General features: G+C 36.1%; 2 protein-coding genes across 10 annotated transcripts in view; one reads left to right on the top strand and one right to left on the bottom strand.

The window, feature by feature from the left end:
* The window catches only part of bicd1a (bicaudal D homolog 1a), a 91,466-nt gene that overhangs the window by 36,915 nt on the left and 36,896 nt on the right, over positions 1-17,655 (top strand). For 2 of the 8 annotated variants that reach the window (XM_058751019.1, XM_058751029.1), the window contains exon 1: positions 16,985-17,501. The exons of 5 other annotated variants lie outside the window; for them this stretch is intronic. In XM_058751019.1, the coding sequence (XP_058607002.1) occupies positions 17,286-17,501 (216 nt within the window). In that variant the 5' untranslated portion in view covers positions 16,985-17,285. Of the gene's footprint in view, positions 1-16,976; positions 17,502-17,655 lie in introns of those variants that run through there. One more of the 8 variants, XM_058751020.1, reaches the window with a different exon arrangement.
* slc23a4 (solute carrier family 23 member 4) lies at positions 4,771-15,681 on the bottom strand. 2 transcript variants are annotated; one of them, XM_058751034.1, is made up of 13 exons: positions 15,619-15,681; positions 14,124-14,214; positions 13,289-13,432; positions 12,842-12,999; positions 11,351-11,510; positions 10,629-10,810; positions 8,220-8,340; positions 7,986-8,142; positions 7,595-7,848; positions 7,271-7,435; positions 6,922-7,030; positions 6,696-6,791; positions 4,771-6,417 (listed from the first exon to the last, which is right to left on the bottom strand). In XM_058751034.1, exons 2-13 carry the CDS (start codon positions 14,169-14,171, stop codon positions 6,152-6,154), a joined length of 1,860 nt encoding a protein of 619 aa, XP_058607017.1. In that variant the 5' UTR covers positions 14,172-14,214; positions 15,619-15,681; the 3' UTR covers positions 4,771-6,151. The 2 variants fall into 2 exon arrangements, with proteins under 2 accessions (XP_058607017.1, XP_058607016.1); XM_058751033.1 differs by lacking the exon at positions 15,619-15,681 and adding an exon at positions 15,493-15,515.

The following is a 17,655-nucleotide window of genomic DNA, read 5'->3' on the forward strand; positions in this document are numbered from 1 at the left end:
CATGCAACATGCTGAAGCTTGCAGCAAAGCCCCAGCAAAAGTAATTACCATGAATGTGTCCGGGGGAAATAGTAAGGCGATATTTGAATTATTTACTAATAAAGTGTTTTCTGTGTAAGTGTCGCGAAGATGATCCTGACTTGCCGTCTCCTCCTCATTAGACGCCTTTAGAGAGAAGTGCATCTTCACGGATTATAATGAAAGAGTTTTTGTTATGGATTTGATTTATTTCGTTAAGTAGTGATTTAAAGCTTTCTATAGATGTATTTATTATGTCTGTGAGGCATGTATTCGCTGACTTTTGGTTCATTTTTGTGAAGCGCTCCTGTTCAAGAGGAGACGGCAGAAAGCGCATCATTGTTTTCTTAAAAGCAGACATTTTGTTGATATTGTGAGTGCACACAAATAAAAGTAGACCCTTTACGGTTCCGAATGATGTATTACTCTTACCTTTATGAGCAAAAATTACGGCGTAAGTTGTTTCCATTGAACAAAATGCAATTGATTGCGCTGGCGCCTCCATGTCCTGCGCTCTCTGCACAAACTATTGGATGCAGCGCACATTTATCTTTAACGTTTAAACATTGTTATATGCTTGAACTGTTTCAGTAGGCTATATCTATAGATTTTATTTTAGGCAAGTCGTGATGATTTGAGAAGGCTAAATTGATCAAGCGGCTATGATCAGCCTGCTGGTCTGCCGCTGGCCGCTTGGTCGTTACTTTAAGAAAGAAATAAACTTATTTAACGAACAAAAAAAATGCTCCAAACGTTTTTCTAAATTAACGTAGCCTAATAAAAAAACGAAACGAAATATAATCACTTTGCCATTACATACAAAACTGAACTATTTTAATATCTGAAACAGCTAGGCTATTATAATCTGATTTGGGAGAAGGGGGAAAAAAGACAATGATTTCAGATTGGCAAATGATTTCAGAAGCACCCTCAGTGATTTGATTCAGGAACCAGGCCTGCCTGTATCTGGAGATTATAACTTTATATATTTCTATATTATATTTCTATATTTACCCCATATATTAAACCATGTGTAGCGCTATATCACGATATAGCCTACTGTACTTTGAGCAACCATGCGTGGTCCTCTCCGATACCGTGACCCAGATAGCACACAAAATTTTGACAAAATTATATCCCAGAATATAATTTCATGATGATAAAGTTCCCAGGATTCTGCTATGTCTATTTTAAAAATCATATTTGTATTAAGTCTCTGCATTATTCCAAAGATGGCTCTAGTTCTCAACTGAACGTGCAAGAGAAGCATTACTACATTTGGCCAAAGAGCTGTTAAAATCAAAATTTTCTATATTAATTTGTGCATTTTCCAAATGTTTATTAAAAGTGCAAAAATTCATTCAAAAAAATCTGAAAAGAAGTCAATATTTTACTTTTTCGGGTAACATTTTGTGTGTACGGTTCTAATTTCAGTTTTGGTTTTAAGCATAGCATTTAAAAATACAATAACAGTTATTTTTTCATTTTTTTTTTTTTGGTCTGGGGTAAAAAACGAAAAACGAATGGACGCAAAAGTACACGGACCCGAAGGTTAGTAGTAAAGAAACCTTTCGTTTCCATGCAAAATTACACTGAACCAAAAACGGTGTAGAAATAAATTTCGCTCAGAAATTGCTAGTAAATTCCATGAACAATTACAAAGAAACAGATAGTAACACACTGAATTAATTGTGATATTTTTAATATAGTTTTCTTGTAAAACTCCAATAATCTTTATTTTCTTTGAAAAATATTTTCAAGTATACTGCAGGGATCTTACAAATGATATTTATGAATAATAATTTTAAAAATAATGTCGGAAATTATCATTATTTTCTCCAAAATACAATATGAGGGGTACAAACTCTCAGGAATTCTACAATATAACAATATGCTATAATGATGCTAGTGTTATAATAAACCAAAGTGATATAATGTGAAAAGCCATGAATATGTAGCCTATTATGTGATACATATTTGCAATTTGCTTTAGAAAAGTGTTTATATTTCTTTAACCCAGTGCAATATGTGATAATATGCAACAATAAACCCATGCAAAATGATAGTAAAACAAAATTCTTGCTGTATCAGTGTATTCAATTCAACACGAAGATCTGCCTAAAACATTTTTTTATTCATTTATTTTTAATTTTTTACATTTTTCAGTAATACGGTATATAAAATGCAAATATCACAAATAATGAAAGAACACATTTCTCACTCTGGCCTTCAAAGTAAGATTAAATAGCAGTAGAAAGTAGATTCAGTTGACTTGGACCAGTAGGCCACCGACTAGCAACCAATCAGAAGACCTTACTAACCAGCAACAGCCGAGCAACCAATCAGAACCAGCAGGATTTAGCTGTGACTTTTGCATTGGCAAGAACCAGTATTATTATATAAAAAAATTAAAAAATTATATCATTGCTACATTTTATTTATTTTTTTTAAACCAAATGTATTGTTAAATTTTTGGGTCCCTCTGGGGGGAAAAATTACCCTCTTTTATTTTATTTTTTTCCAATAACAAGATGCTTTTAATGTGGAAAAAATGGCATGCTCTTGCTTTAGTCTTTCTTGGAATATATATTTTTCTCCCTTTGATGATAGTGATTAGCGTGATCAGGGCCTGATTATGAGGAGCAGATGGGTAATAGTTTGACGGTCATGCCTGAGTATGTCAGCTCTGTTGTGGTTAGGACGGTCAGCTTCACCAGCCCTAATCACAAACAATCATTTATTAGTGATTTAGGGAAAGGGAGGAACCTCAGACCAGAAGCCTGAGGATGGAGAGATTACAACAGATGGCTTCCCCAGGATTCTGTCCTCAATGGAAACTGATATACAGGTGCCAAGAATCATGCACTCAGCAGGATGAAAGATGGAAAAAAATGAAAAAAACCTGTTTTCATTCCTTTACCCTTGTAGCCAGCGACTGTGAAGTGATAGACGTCATTGTGAAGAGATAAGAGATCAGCCTATATAACAAATGCATAAAAGAATAATTGACAGAAATTAATAAATTAGATGCAGGTCGCCACACAGGGTAATGTTATTGATTTTATTGTTCAATAAACAGATATACATATTAAAAATTGTATATTTAAAAATCATGACAGTAAATTATTTTAATGTCATTTTCACTGCGTGAAAACACCAACACTGATTAACAATTGATATTTAATTGATTTGTTCATCTTGATAATTTAAAGCATGAGCTGATATTGTGGAAAAAATGTGCATTCAGACCTAAAAAAAAAAAAAAAAAGGTATATGCGTGTTCAGCTCAATATTTCACAAATTCTTATACAGGACACACCAGGATTTTCAAATGCAATATATAATATTGCACTTAGCAGACCTACCACAGTTTTCCACCAACCACTGCTTTCCACTCTAAGCTCCATAACACTAAATCAACTTCTATGCACCTTGGGCGTATTTCACACTGTTTTACTTATGAGAGCATTTGTAACAGCAACGCCTTCAATCGGAATGCAGAGAAACATCTGCTGCTGATGAACTGAGGCTTGATTTTGACAATTAGACAAGTTAGGTGTCTTTTGTAGCAAGCGCTTACAGCATGCATCCGTGTTACAAGGGAAATTGATTCAAAAGGAGAGGGCTGTTAGAATGTGCTGTCTTAAAAGTTTAGAAAGTGATATAAAATGTTTAGAATTAAGCACAGGGTTCCAGTGATGGTTAATCTATTTGCAAAGGTGTGAATTTCGCAGAACATTGACAATGGTCTGGTCTTCAGAGAAAAATGTAGCTCCAACCCGAGTTGAACAGAGGAGTGTTAACTATTGTCATTTAGCGCCATCTTGTGGACCAAAACACGGATGGAGAATGAGAAACGGAGTTGTATTCCGTTGAATTAATACTAAAATCTTTTCTCAAATAGCTTTATTAAATCCTTAATTTTGTTGGTGTGCCGTTTCATTTTGTATTTGGAACCTTTGTGTGTGTGTGTGTGTGTGTGTGTGTGTGTGTGTGTGTGTGTGTGTGTGTTTGAGCCTTTGCTCACTTTCACCTCAACACTGTCAATCCAACACTGCAACAGAAGTTATTTCATTCATATGGGCTCATTATCTGGGTTTTAGAACCTCTGAGGACCCTTTAACAACAGATAATACTCCAGCATGTGTCCATCAGGTGTGTTTTAACGATCTCCTCAGAGCTGAACGGATTTATTGTCCATAAACTGTTCCTTTACGCTTGTCTAATTAAAAAAAAATAAAAAATACTGGTATGACATCATTAGATTTATTACGTGAATTTCAAAACTGAATTTATTATGTAAAATTTATGTTTTTACCTTTCATTTATCATGTTTGTATATCGCCATTAAAACAGAGTTTGGGGAGTCAAATGAATCGAACAATAGTTCCGGGTTTATTGAATAAGCGTCCAAACGAATCGATTCACAATTGATTTGAACTACCGCACCGCCACAGGCGTCTCGTTGCTGGAAAACAGTTAAGCTACTGTCATGTTGATGAACAGTGTTAGGTAAGCACTGGTAGTTTTAATTAGTTACTTTTCCAAATGAGCCTACTGTAGCTACTGTTGCGTTTTCTATGCTCCAGTATAGCAGTCAATGTCAGTTTAATGTTTTAATATTAAAAGCATGCCTGTGCATCAAAGTTTGAATGTTTTTGTGCTTCTGTTTCTGTCCTGTCTCCTGATCCTTTTGACGGGTTTGAGTCCATGAATGGTACGTTTCTCTTTACTAAATGAAGAATTGGCATCGTTGATGGTGATTGTTTATTTATAAAAAGTTGAGATGAGGGGTTACAGATATCTACTATTTACAGTGAAAAGAAGTAGTGATGAAAATAACAACTGAAGTAAATCATTCACATTAACATTACAGCTATCATTCATATATGGCTAGATGAAAATAGAGAGAGATATTTGCACAGTGCCTCAGATAAATAGTTAAAAATTAAAGCTGCAGTCCATACGTTTTGCCTCTTTGTCGCCATCTCTGTTTGAAAACCTGGAATTGCAGCTGTGTGCGGAATTATCTTGCTTGCGTGGGATGTGCTCCGGCATGGCTTCAGTGCTGATGAATGTAATGTTTTGAGGTGAATGTGTGGCTGTCAGTCATCGCACTGGTGTGGATTTTTACTGTAATTTGCAATCACAGATTCTAGCCTACGTCTTGGAATATATGACCCAAATAAGAATTTTCACCGTATATTGCCATCTGAACAAGTAAGTGACAAGTCTGCCACGTTTGTTCTGCCCAACTGAGGTAAAAAGCATTACCATAAATCACGCTACCAATAGTGATTTAATCTAAAGATCGGTTAGCTCATATCACTTCAAACTGTGCAAAGTATTATTATTGTTATACTTTATTCTCAAATTATTAATGTTAACAACATCAGCTTTGCGTGACTATGAGTAACCTCTAGTGTAATTTAGCGTGTAGATTTCAATTTCTGTACAGTCTAATATCTAATTGTCATACCATTCGAATTTCATATTAAGAAATTCTTTTAACCCAAAAAGCAAACTATGCTCCCTTCGAACTGGTTTTCTTTCATTTACAAATCTTGTGTAATCCCAGGCTATCTGTAATCAGAAGCACATTTAAACTGGAATATAATCTAATTTCATTCACGTGTTTCATAAACACATAATCCTTTCTGGATTACAATCCTCCATCAAAATTATACATTTAATTATTCTAGCTGCTGTGAGAAAAGGCTATAAACGATCCGCCACCTGCAGCATCTGCACATGCGATAGCCTATAGCCGGGACAACTTCTTTATGTTTGCATACGTGACCTAATGACGCAGTGCCATGCTCGAATTTCCCACGAAAACCTACCCTTACCACTCAAATTAGAAGACATTATTATAAGTGAATTATAGTAGTTGTGAATCGGGCTAAAGTAAGAAGATAGTTTTGAACACTGGCTGGATTTGTACTTGCTCAAATATTGATTTCGGATCATTTTTAACCCAAAAACGTTACGGACTGCAGCTTTTAGTACATGGGGTAGCTGCCTTCTCCGTTCAGTCCATACCTCAGGATGTGACATAAGAGTCACAAAATTACGAGCCTTTTCTACATTGAACTAATTGTCACCTATTTAAAATGGAAGTCCTCATCACAGACTATAGTGCCACCCCCGCTATAATGTGTGTATCATCTTTGTTAGGCTCTGGTTTGGTGTCCAAAGAATCCAAACTGGACGGTGCTTCATCCTGTCTGCTGACTTTGTGTGTTGGGCAGAAGGGCACATATTTGGTCCATGTGAAGGAGGAGAGGCAGCTATTAATTCCAAAGGGCAGCCCATACACGTCATCACTTTCTAAGGTGTTGTCTGACTCATTTTGGTGGGCATTGTTCCATGCAATAATGCCTCGTTCACGTTTTGTTCCTGCCGGAATAATAAACAGACTGTTATTGCACAGTCTCAAAAGTTACTTGATTGGTCATCAGATTTATTAATTTACAAGGTTTTATTTGTTACATTTGCCTACATAAAGCAAAGGAGAGAAGCATGGAGTATAGTGAAGCCATATTAAAATGATGCCTTTGGGTAAAAGGAGTAATACTCTAAATTGAACATTTTTGGTTTGAATATCAGTAAATGTCTTCATCTGTGTGTATTAGGAATAGGCATAGTTATTGAAGCAGATTATTAGCAGAACTCACCGGGTATTGTGTTATCAAGAAGAAATCCAAAGAATCCTCCAACAAACATACTGGTTGTCAGTAGCACTTGAAGTACATGGTCCAGTTCAACAACTCCTAATACAAGAAGTAAGAAAGCACAAAAATTCATACTTGGAATGGATGCAGTGTGTTGGCAGCAGATGTGTCTGTATCTATTAAGAGTCTGTAGCATGTGCTTTTCCAATACAGATTATAGTTTACATACCTGTTGCTATGGATGTGGGGTTTTTCATTATCCAGTTGGGAATAGCAAGTCCAGTGAACATGGAGAATCCAAAAATGAAGATGTTGCGTGAAGAGTTCATGTCTGTATACTATTCATAATGGAAATCGGTCATATTAATAATATTTTATATGAAGAACAGTATTGATTCAAACATTTGGTGATACATGTAATATAATATTAGAATGTAATAATGTTACAAAAGGTTTCAAATAAATTCTGCTCTTTTGAACTTTCTATTAATCAAAGATATTAATCTTTTTATTAATAAAAAATAAATGTAATAGTTTTTTCTGATGTATTACTTTTTGCATTAACCATACTGTTTTACCTGAAGATTTGAAACACCAGCAGCCATAATGACCCCGAACATGACCAGAAACATTCCTCCAATAACAGGTGTTGGTATTGTAGTAAAAATGGCTCCAATTTTCCCAAATATTCCCATTATAATCATTACAAAGCCACTGCACACAATCACCATGCGACTGCCAACCTGCAAAAGATGAAAGGTTTCTCTCGATTAGTATCATAGTTTCACAGAAAACAATCTCTCTCTCAAAAAAAAAAGTAGTGTTGTAAGCCTATATGCAATCATTGTGAAGTAAAATCAAATTACATTTTGGCTAGTAAAATTTATCGTGAAACTTTGTACCTTAGTGATACCCAAGGCTCCTATGTTCTCACTGTAGGATGTGGTTCCGTTGCCTGTTCCCCAGGCACCTGCCAGCAGACACCCGATGCCTTCAATGCCAATGCCTCTGTTGACGGCATGTCTCGGAGGTGGTGGGGCACCAGATAACCTGGCACAAGCATGATAATCCCCCACTGACTCTATCATGGAGGATATGACCCCTGCCAGGATTCCAAAAACTCCTGCCAGACTAACAGTTGGCACTCCCCATTGACCTGGGAACACAGTTACATAGCCATAAATAAACCATAATATAGATTATGATATCATATAATAGATTATGGTTCCTTTTAAGATACAGCAATGACCATATAAAATACATTATTGGTCTTAATTGTTGTGGTTAATATACCCGGATAAGGAAATCTGAACCAAGGTGCCCTGCCCATAACATCTCCTTTAATGTCAGTCCGAGCTAGATAGCCATATTTATCAGGGTCTGAGGGCAGGACATTGTAGATTGTCAGCAGGTAGCAAATCAACCAAGACAGAGTGATTCCTAGCAGGACCTGAGGAAACACACCTTGCTTATGAAAGTAGTTTTATGGAACATTAATGTTTAGAAAAGCAGATTAACAAGACTCACAGGCAGAATCTGAAATATGTAAATCCTGCTGGTGTGAAACTTCTTGGCTTTGCTGTATTTGGGGAAGGGAATGGAAATATGGCGAAGATACTGCGAGAAAAACACGATCAAACATGTCGTCCTGTGGAGGAAATGAGACTGTGTTACGGCTCTGTGTCAGATAAAGTTTAAAAGAGCATTACATGTTCAAAGATACTGAACATGAGAGCTAGACTTAAAATGTTTCATATTGGCTACTGTTGTGGGAACAGTATTGGGGAGTAACCACCTAAAAGTCAAAAGGCTTCAAGCTTAACTACAATATTCAGCTGGTGAGCAGAAAGTCAAGGCTAAAATCGTAAAGTGCCTGGCTGGTGTAAACAGTCCTTGTAGGACAGTCTTATTCTTTCTAGTGAATCAGTTCTATTGGATGATTCATATAAATGAACCAATTCACAAAAAAATGATTCACAGGTTTGAGTCAGTTTATATAATGCTACTGTGTTTTTGACTCAGTTGCATCACATTGCTGTGTTTTATTTTCTGTTGCCATAAATGTGATTGCTTGTTTGTTCAAAATCTGCAAAATATGTGCAGTGAAGTACATATTACAATATACATACAGTATAGTGCATATATATAAATATACAGTGTGTATATATACAGTGAGGAAAATAAGTATTTGAACACCCTGCTATTTTGCAAGTTCTCCCACTTAGAAATCATGGAGGGGTCTGAAATTGTCATCGTAGGTGCATGTCCACTGTGAGAGACATAATCTAAAAAAAAAAAATCCAGAAATCACAATGTATGATTTTTTTAACTATTTATTTGTATGATACAGCTGCAAATAAGTATTTGAACACCTGAGAAAATCAATGTTAATATTTGGTACAGTAGCCTTTGTTTGCAATTACAGAGGTCAAACGTTTCCTGTAGTTTTTCACCAGGTTTGCACACACTGCAGGAGGGATTTTGGCCCACTCCTCCACACAGATCTTCTCTAGATCAGTCAGGTTTCTGGCCTGTCGCTGAGAAACACGGAGTTTGAGCTCCTCCAAAGATTCTCTATTGGGTTTAGGTCTGGAGACTGGCTAGGCCACGCCAGAACCTTGATATGCTTCTTACAGAGCCACTCCTTGGTTATCCTGGCTGTGTGCTTCGGGTTATTGTCATGTTGGAAGACCCAGCCTTGACCCATCTTCAATGCTCTAACTGAGGGAAGGAGGTTGTTCCCCAAATCTCGCAATACATGGCCCCGGTCATCCTCTCCTTAATACAGTGCAGTCGCCTGTCCCATGTGCAGAAAAACACCCCAAAGCATGATGCTACCACCCCATGCTTCACAGTAGGGATGGTGTTCTTGGGATGGTACTCATCATTCTTCTTCCTCCAAACACGTTTAGTGGAATTATGACCAAAAGTTCTATTTTGGTCTCATCTGACCACATGACTTTCTCCCATGACTCCTCTGGATCATCCAAATGGTCATTGGCAAACTTAAGTCGGGCTGGACATGTGCTGGTTTAAGCAGGGGAACCTTTCGTGCCATGCATGATTTCAAACCATGACGCCTTAGTGTATTACCAACAGTAACCTTGGAAACGGTGGTCCCAGCTCTTTTCAGGTCATTGACCAGCTCCTCCTGTAGTTCTGGGCTGATTTCTCACCTTTCTTAGGATCATTGAGACCCCACGAGGTGAGATCTTGCATGGAGCCCCAGTCCGAGGGAGATTGACAGTCATGTTTAGCTTCTTCCATTTTCTAATGATTGCTCCAACAGTGGACCTTTTTTCACCAAGCTGCTTGGCAATTTCCCGTAGCCCTTTCCAGCCTTGTGGAGGTGTACAATTTTGTCTCTAGTGTCTTTGGACAGCTCTTTGGTCTTGGCCATGTTAGTAGTTGGATTCTTACTGATTGTATGGGGTGGACAGGTGTCTTTATGCAGCTAACGACCTCAAACAGGTGCATCTAATTTAGGATAATAAATGTAGTGGAGGTGGACATTTTAAAGGCAGACTAACAGGTCTTTGAGGATCAGAATTCTAGCTGATAGACAGGTGTTCAAATACTTATTTGCAGCTGTATCATACAAATAAATAGTTAAAAAATCATACATTGTGATTTCTGGATTTTTTTTTTTTAGATTATGTCTCTCACAGTGGACATGCACCTACGATGACAATTTCAGACCCCTCCATGATTTCTAAGTGGGAGAACTTGCAAAATAGCAGGGTGTTCAAATACTTATTTTCCTCACTGTATAATTATATATATAATTTTTTTTTTGTTTTTTTAACTTATGTGGTATTAACTATGCCCTTTTTAGTAATTTGATGTTATCTACCTTTTTTTCTAAACAGTATTCTTTACTATAGTCTACCTTCTTCAATTTTTCATTAATGATGATTAATTTTAAGAAGTACACACATGGAAGAGATGCCCCAGTGGTGTCCTGCGTTCATGCCAGCGGAGTCAAACAGTGATAGGCCGATTAGTGAAATAGTTGGTGCGATGGTCAAAGGGCCAATGAAACGCATGACGAGGCCAATTAGACCAGAGAATCCCACTAGCACTTGGAATAGGGAGCCCACCATGATCGAGCCTTGGAGCTGTGCAGAGATGACAACAGAAACTGAATTTTAGCATTATACAATAAAGATATTATTATATATAATGTGTTGATCTAAAAAGATAATATTGGATCTATGGTTACTTAACTTTCCATCCATCCAAATATGCAGTGCCCCAAATATTATGAATTTCAATGGGTTAGAATATAAAATATTAAGCCATGTTATCACACAAATTGCAAATAAGTGATGCTATTCTCGCTATTCACTATTTTTGCAATTACCAGGTGTTTCCAAGGTCATTTTTAATGGCTATATGCAGTCAGTTTCCTTCAAGTTCACATTGGTGACCTTCAAGTGTCCAATTTAGCTAATTTAGTGTCCATCTAGCCATTTTATTTTTAAATGTAAGTGTCTTTTTGCCAAAATTTTTTTTTTTTTTTTTTTTTTTTTGGTTGAGTGTTATCTATTGCAATGACTGCCATATTTTAAAGTGTGGTGTAAGTGTCAAAATGTATTTAGAACCACTCTACATGTTCATGAGTCCTTACATAGACTATCAGTTACTGAGTTACTCACCACTTGCATTCGACTTTGCCAAACATTAATGAACTCATGCGAGGACGTGTTGACCAGGCTTGCGTTCTGTGTCCAAGCTGGACAGGTCCATTCAGGCATCGATAGCAAAGCCATGGTGGGCGACAGGAGTGTAAAAGTTCCACCCTGGAGAATGGGTAACCTTGCATTAAGAAAAAGAAGAGCCTTGTCACCAAATGTATAATTCGTGTTGTTGTTTTTGTTCAATAAGTACAAAGACACATCTCAACATTAAAAGTCGGAAGAACCTTTCCCTTTGTCAACTTGTCAAGTTTAGTGTCTCATTCTCAGCCCTTCCTGATTCCTCACTAAAAGCCAAGTCAGGCCATGAACAAGGTAAAGCCTTGTTGTATGTTGTTAATAGATACGATTTATGGCACTGTTATATAATGATTTTATTGTACAAGTTAACATCTGAGGTTATTTATGTGTTTACACTGCAATCTTGTACTGAATCAGTTACACTTACAAAAAGCAATTCAGATGGTTTTGGGAGTATTAAGACATATTTTCTTGTTCTAATACAACAATTTCACTGCTTTGCACAAAAGGGAGCTCCACGGCTGAGAGGCCTGAGGAATGTGGATTTAAAATGTGCTGAACTTCATGGTAATAAGATGGAAAATTCCTAATCCTAATATGGTCTTTAGCTTCTACAGGAATCACTCCGACCAAAGTCCTACATATTTCTGCTGTACATCAGTAACAGACTGATTTAGATTCATCATGTTTGATTAGTATAGAAGCTAATGCTCTTGAAGATCTGTAGAAGTACATTTAGGATTTCTTTGGCCTGTTATTCAGGTCAAGTAGCCCTAATAAGAGCGCAATAGGTCTTCAGCCTTAAACAAGCAAAGGCTTATCAGACGGTGAACACATTGCTAAGCCTACATTATTCACACTTTCCTAGGTCAATGAACCCTTGGATTGAATGTTTGGATTGTTTTCCTGGGAGATGGTTTATCTGGAATGAACTGTTTTTTTTATCATTTTTATGTAGTATTTTAAATTATATATATGCAATACTTATAATATAATACTATATATATAATAATATACTTCCAAATAAATTGTAGTATATACATATAAATGACCCTTTTTAATCATATAAAATTGATCTTACAACAAGAAATTGGATAAATTCAAAGCAAAACCTGCCTCAGAAAATCAATGACAACTTCTAATCAAGCAAGCTTTTTATAATGAAACACCCATGGTTAAATAATTGACAAAGAAAGAACCGTGTGTCTCAGTAAACACAACACACAACCCAGATTCATGAAGATGATCAAAACACAAACATTGTTTCATTATTTAACTACACCTCATCCTTAAAATATTGTTTGCGCGTCATGACATATCTTCCAGTCAGTGCACTGGCCTTGGCCTTGGTTCTAGCACTGATTCTGAATTCTGTTGTTTCCCTGTGAAACACACAACTTTGTCAAGAGTGATAAAAGTAAATAACCGTACCTCACTCCGAAAGTGACCTGCAGTAAAGTGCACACCCCAGACACGAAGAAGATGGTGCTGATTAGGTGACTTTGCGTGAGGCTGTCATGTTGTAGACAGAGGCCCTGAGACAGTATCAGAGGAATGGCTATGATGCCACCAAAAGCTGTAAGATAGTGCTGTCAGAGAGATGGAGAACAATTATGTATGCTCTTTCTGTGACCTACTACACACATTATATACAGTAAAGTCTAAACTCTCTAGTGAAAATGCTTTTATTTTGCATAATTTATAGACATTATACTATCAGTATAGCAATAAGTTTCTTCTGCTCACCAAGCATGCCTTTGTTTGATCCAAAGTACAGCAAAAACAGTAAAATTTTGAAATTCTGATGATAAATTTTATCATACAAATCTGACATGTTTAACATCTTGTTTCACAGGCAGATGCGTGTATGCCACTTACCTGAATCCCCAAAAAGATGCAAAGGTACCATGGTGGAATATCAGTGACACAATATGCCAGCTTGCTACCATCTCCCTCCTCTGAGAAATTATCACTTCCATTTTTATTCTCTGGTAACTCACAGAAATGGTCTACACCGTCAACCTAAAGTAAAAAAACAAACAAATAAAACACTCAAATCCAGTTTCTGACCTAGCAGTTTTTAATCAACAACCTTTCATAATTTGATCAATTTCATGTTAATAAATAAATATAATTTCACGTATAAACCACATATAAATATAAATTGTTGTCCTATCCATTTAATTGCCTTTGCATAAAAAAAACAAAAAAAAACAATAACCCACTCTCAAGTGTTGTTTTTTTTTAAGATAAAGAGTTAAACATATATATGTTTTGATTGATCAATATGCAAAAATAGCTATTTCTTTCATACTTTTTGTAAATTAATATTACATAAGCATGAGCTGTAAAACACACACACACTCTGCTCCAGTCCACATTCCAGTTACTAAAACACTGAGCATGACCACAATAAACACATGAGTAACACATGCATTAGCGAGAGTAATAGGAATCTTTGGTTACAACACCGATCATAGAAATGATCACATGCCATAATTTTTATAACTGTGTGAATTTAAAGATCTTATCACTTGAATGAACTTAGATTTACACAATGAAAACAAGACCCATTACACACCCATGACCACAGTGCATTCAAAATTAATGTTCCTATATACAATCTGTCTACTTCCAGAAGCTCTAAGGCTCATTTAAGAAAGAAATGAGTAATTCTACCTAAAATTTATGTCTTTTAATTGAGGTTACTCACAGTAAATGCATAGTTGTCCAACCCGTCACTGGTTTTCTCTGGAGCCATGATTGTGGAGGCAGGAGACAGTGTAGAATTCTCAATGGGATCTCTAATAAGATAGAGGGCAAGAGCTAGTTAAGGACAGCATAAAAAGAAGAGCCAAGAGAGAAGAGAAAGGAAGGGCAAAAACAGAGACACGGGACAGGGTTTGGGGATGCTGCTGCTGATTGTAAATGCTATGGGACCCATCAGCTGCTCATGTGAACTCAATTACACCACAACTAGCAGGCAGCTGACCAGAGCCACGTGCTGCTCTGGATTCTGGCTTAGGAATACACACTAACACACACAGATGTGTGCATGTGCACCAGTCCATTTGCATGCATGTTAATCACCATGCAATGCATCTTCAAAGTCAGCCTTTCTTTTTCTTTCTTTTTTTCTTTCTTTCTTTCTTACATTCCTCATTCAAAAGAGAATAATTTATTACTTATCTTAGGGCAAGGGTCCTTTTATGTTGTTGATTTCCAGGTTTACATAGTAACTTGGCTGGTAACAATTTAGTTACTTAAAATAAACATAAACTGAAATTAACATTTTATTTCAGCTAGGTACCAAAGCAACCTTTTTCATTTTCCTTTAGTTTAACTTAAAGTAATAAAATAGTTCAAACTACGTGAACAAATTAAAAGTATAATAAAAACACTGACATATTTATAAAAAAAAAAAAAAAAAAAAAATGACAAACACAAAAATAACTGAATCTTTAAGTAAAATTAAAATGGAAACAAAATATGAAAATATATTTTAAAATTTTAATTACAGTAAATTTTTTGGCATAAAAAATCCAAACATCCACAGAACAAATAATGTGATCATTCTATTCCCATAAAGTTCAACATTATTTGCTAAGATTTTCATACACTGCCTGCAGCTTATTTATATTTACATGTATTTATTTGCCAGTTGTTTTTAACTGCTGAATTACTAAACTATATATAAAACTATATCTGCATTCTCCTTTTTATACCAATTATGTGGTAATTTTATTGTTTTTATGGAATGTTATAATCTGTAATACTGTACTGGCATTACTGCAATGGCTCTCAATTTCCCCCATATGGCATGACAGCATGTGAATGTAATATACATTTTTTTTTTTTTTTGTAGTCAAGTTTTTAAGTGATGTGCCTTCAAAATTAATTTTAGTATGAGAAACATTTACTAGAGTAAAACATGTGACATTTTCTTCCTTGTATAAATTATTTAGTATGCTTACGTGCATGGTTTTACATTCCGTAAAGCTTTCTAAACCAGGACTTCCCGAATACTATGTATCACATGTCTCTCATTTTGTAGATTTATTTGAGATAGTGACAGGACAAACCTAATCATCCAATCATTCTTTCATCAGATCCACCCGCTGTATGTCCATTTGGGCTGCTACTTTTAGAGATCAAATCATTTATTTCATTAGACCATTAGAAAATATTAAGACACGCTGTGTACTTACCTTAATGGACATTCCTCGGATGAAATGAAACTCACTGTTTTGAAGGTCCCATCCTGTAGTTAATGATTGTGCAAGGACACTCTCCACATAAAGCACATGTGATCTTTGACTTCTGCACACACGTAATGATGTGCTCGATTTCCTGGCCAATCAAATTATTGTGTTTCAAATGTTGAGACCAGTTGGTGTGCCACACTGTCTGAGAAAATGAAATCACATGCAAGCTGGTGAAATCTGACATTCAGAAGTACAGTGTTTCATGAGGTCTTTTTCGCAGCCTGTTCGCTTCTTCATCCTTATGATGTACTTAGACATGCTTCATTCAAATGCATTCTAGATAAGGAATGTGTTACATTCAGCTGAAGTGCGGCTAAAGGAAGAGACTAAAAGATGTATGTAGCGATTACTGTCAAATATTTCAGTGATCAGTGATCATCTCAGTGGCAATTGAAACAGTGAATTACAATTGCACAGCTATTAATAGTTATAGCTATTTGTTTGCTCTTTAGACCAGCTTTCATGTCTCAATTATAGAAACTTGTTTACTTTATAGTCCTTTTGGAACTGGGACCTGTGGTGTTAGTGGCCTTCAAGTTGTTGGTAACTTCATATCTTTTAGGATTATAGATCTTAATGGTTAAGATTTACAACCTTCACACACCTTTAAACAATGAATATGCATAACACTTCATGCAAAGTCATTCATGATGACTGTTTTTTGAAATATCATCGATAAAGTTTTTTGACTTTCAAAGAGCACCTATAGCTAACCACATATTTAAACAATGCATAATTAAACAGAGAACTAGCCTCTTCAAATAATCATATATATATATATATATATATATATATATAAAATATATAATATAATTATTATTATTATTATTTGTTTATTTATTTATTTATTTTTTTTGCTCACAACTTTTTATTTGTCCAGCAGGTGGCGAAAAAGTATTTAAATAATGCATGTTTTCATCCACAATAACATTCAGGATCGCCCTAATAATAATGTACCATAATAGTAATAATAACCTAATGTAGTAATAATAATAATAATAATGTGTTGCAGATTTATGTATCTGAGAATTTCTGAAATTTCTGAAATGACCACATATGTAATATTGTGTGTGTGTGTGCGTGCGCGTGTGTGTGTGTGTGTGTTTAATAATAATAGTAATAATAATAATAATAATACTTCTGTCCAATATTTGAATGTATAGCCTAATTAGAATTTACATACAATGGTATTACATATGATGTAACAAATTGTAATTAGCATTATTCTATTGAATTTTACATATACTCCTAAAAATATACAGTAATAAGACGGTGTAAACGATGAGGGGTGGGGGTATGGAGTGACGTCACATGTTGAGAGACAGGATCAACTTCTGCTCACTTTGCATTCCGGATAGATGGCGCCGCTTTTCCTCAAAACATTGTAAGTTGGACACGAAAAAAATATGTCTTTGATGGTTGGAACATTAGTGCAGTTTATCACAACATTATTTACAATGAAGAAATCGAGTCTAGTTCATATGCCGCTCGTGTAAACATCATTTAAACATCAGTAAACATCAGCGCATCGGGTGGACGGACGGACTGCAGCATCCACCTGAATCTCCTCCTCAGCCTCCGCCTCTCTGAGAGATTACACCCGACCGGAGATGGCAGCCGATGGAGGATGCGGGGAATCGGTGGATCATTACCGGGCCGAGGTGGAGAGGCTGACCCGAGAGCTCGCAGAGGCGAACCGGGAGAAGATCCGGGCTGCGGAATGCGGTCTGGTGGTGCTGGAGGAGAACCAGACGCTCAAGCAGCAGTACGCCGAGCTCGAGACCGAGCAGGAGGCTCTCAAACAGGAGTTAGAGCAGCTGCAGGAGGTAAACACAGCTCGGGTGGTCTGCTATACAGTATATATATGTGTGTATGTGTTTATGTGTGTGTGTGTGTGTGTGTGTGTGTGTGTGTAAGTGCACAATATTTATAGAAATTAGGAAGATGTATTTAATTTTATACATGTTTTTATACATATAC

Source organism: Onychostoma macrolepis, chromosome 18 (genome assembly GCF_012432095.1).
Source record: "Onychostoma macrolepis isolate SWU-2019 chromosome 18, ASM1243209v1, whole genome shotgun sequence".
Taxonomy (NCBI): Eukaryota; Metazoa; Chordata; class Actinopteri; order Cypriniformes; family Cyprinidae; genus Onychostoma; species Onychostoma macrolepis.

Coding starts and splice junctions, on each gene's coding strand:
- slc23a4 (XM_058751033.1), bottom strand. Junction 8,143..8,219: donor ACATATTTCAGATTCTGCCT/GTGAGTCTTGTT, acceptor GTGTTTCCTCAG/GTCCTGCTAGGAATCACTCT. Junction 7,031..7,270: donor CTGGTGTTTCAAATCTTCAG/GTAAAACAGTAT, acceptor CATTATGAATAG/TATACAGACATGAACTCTTC.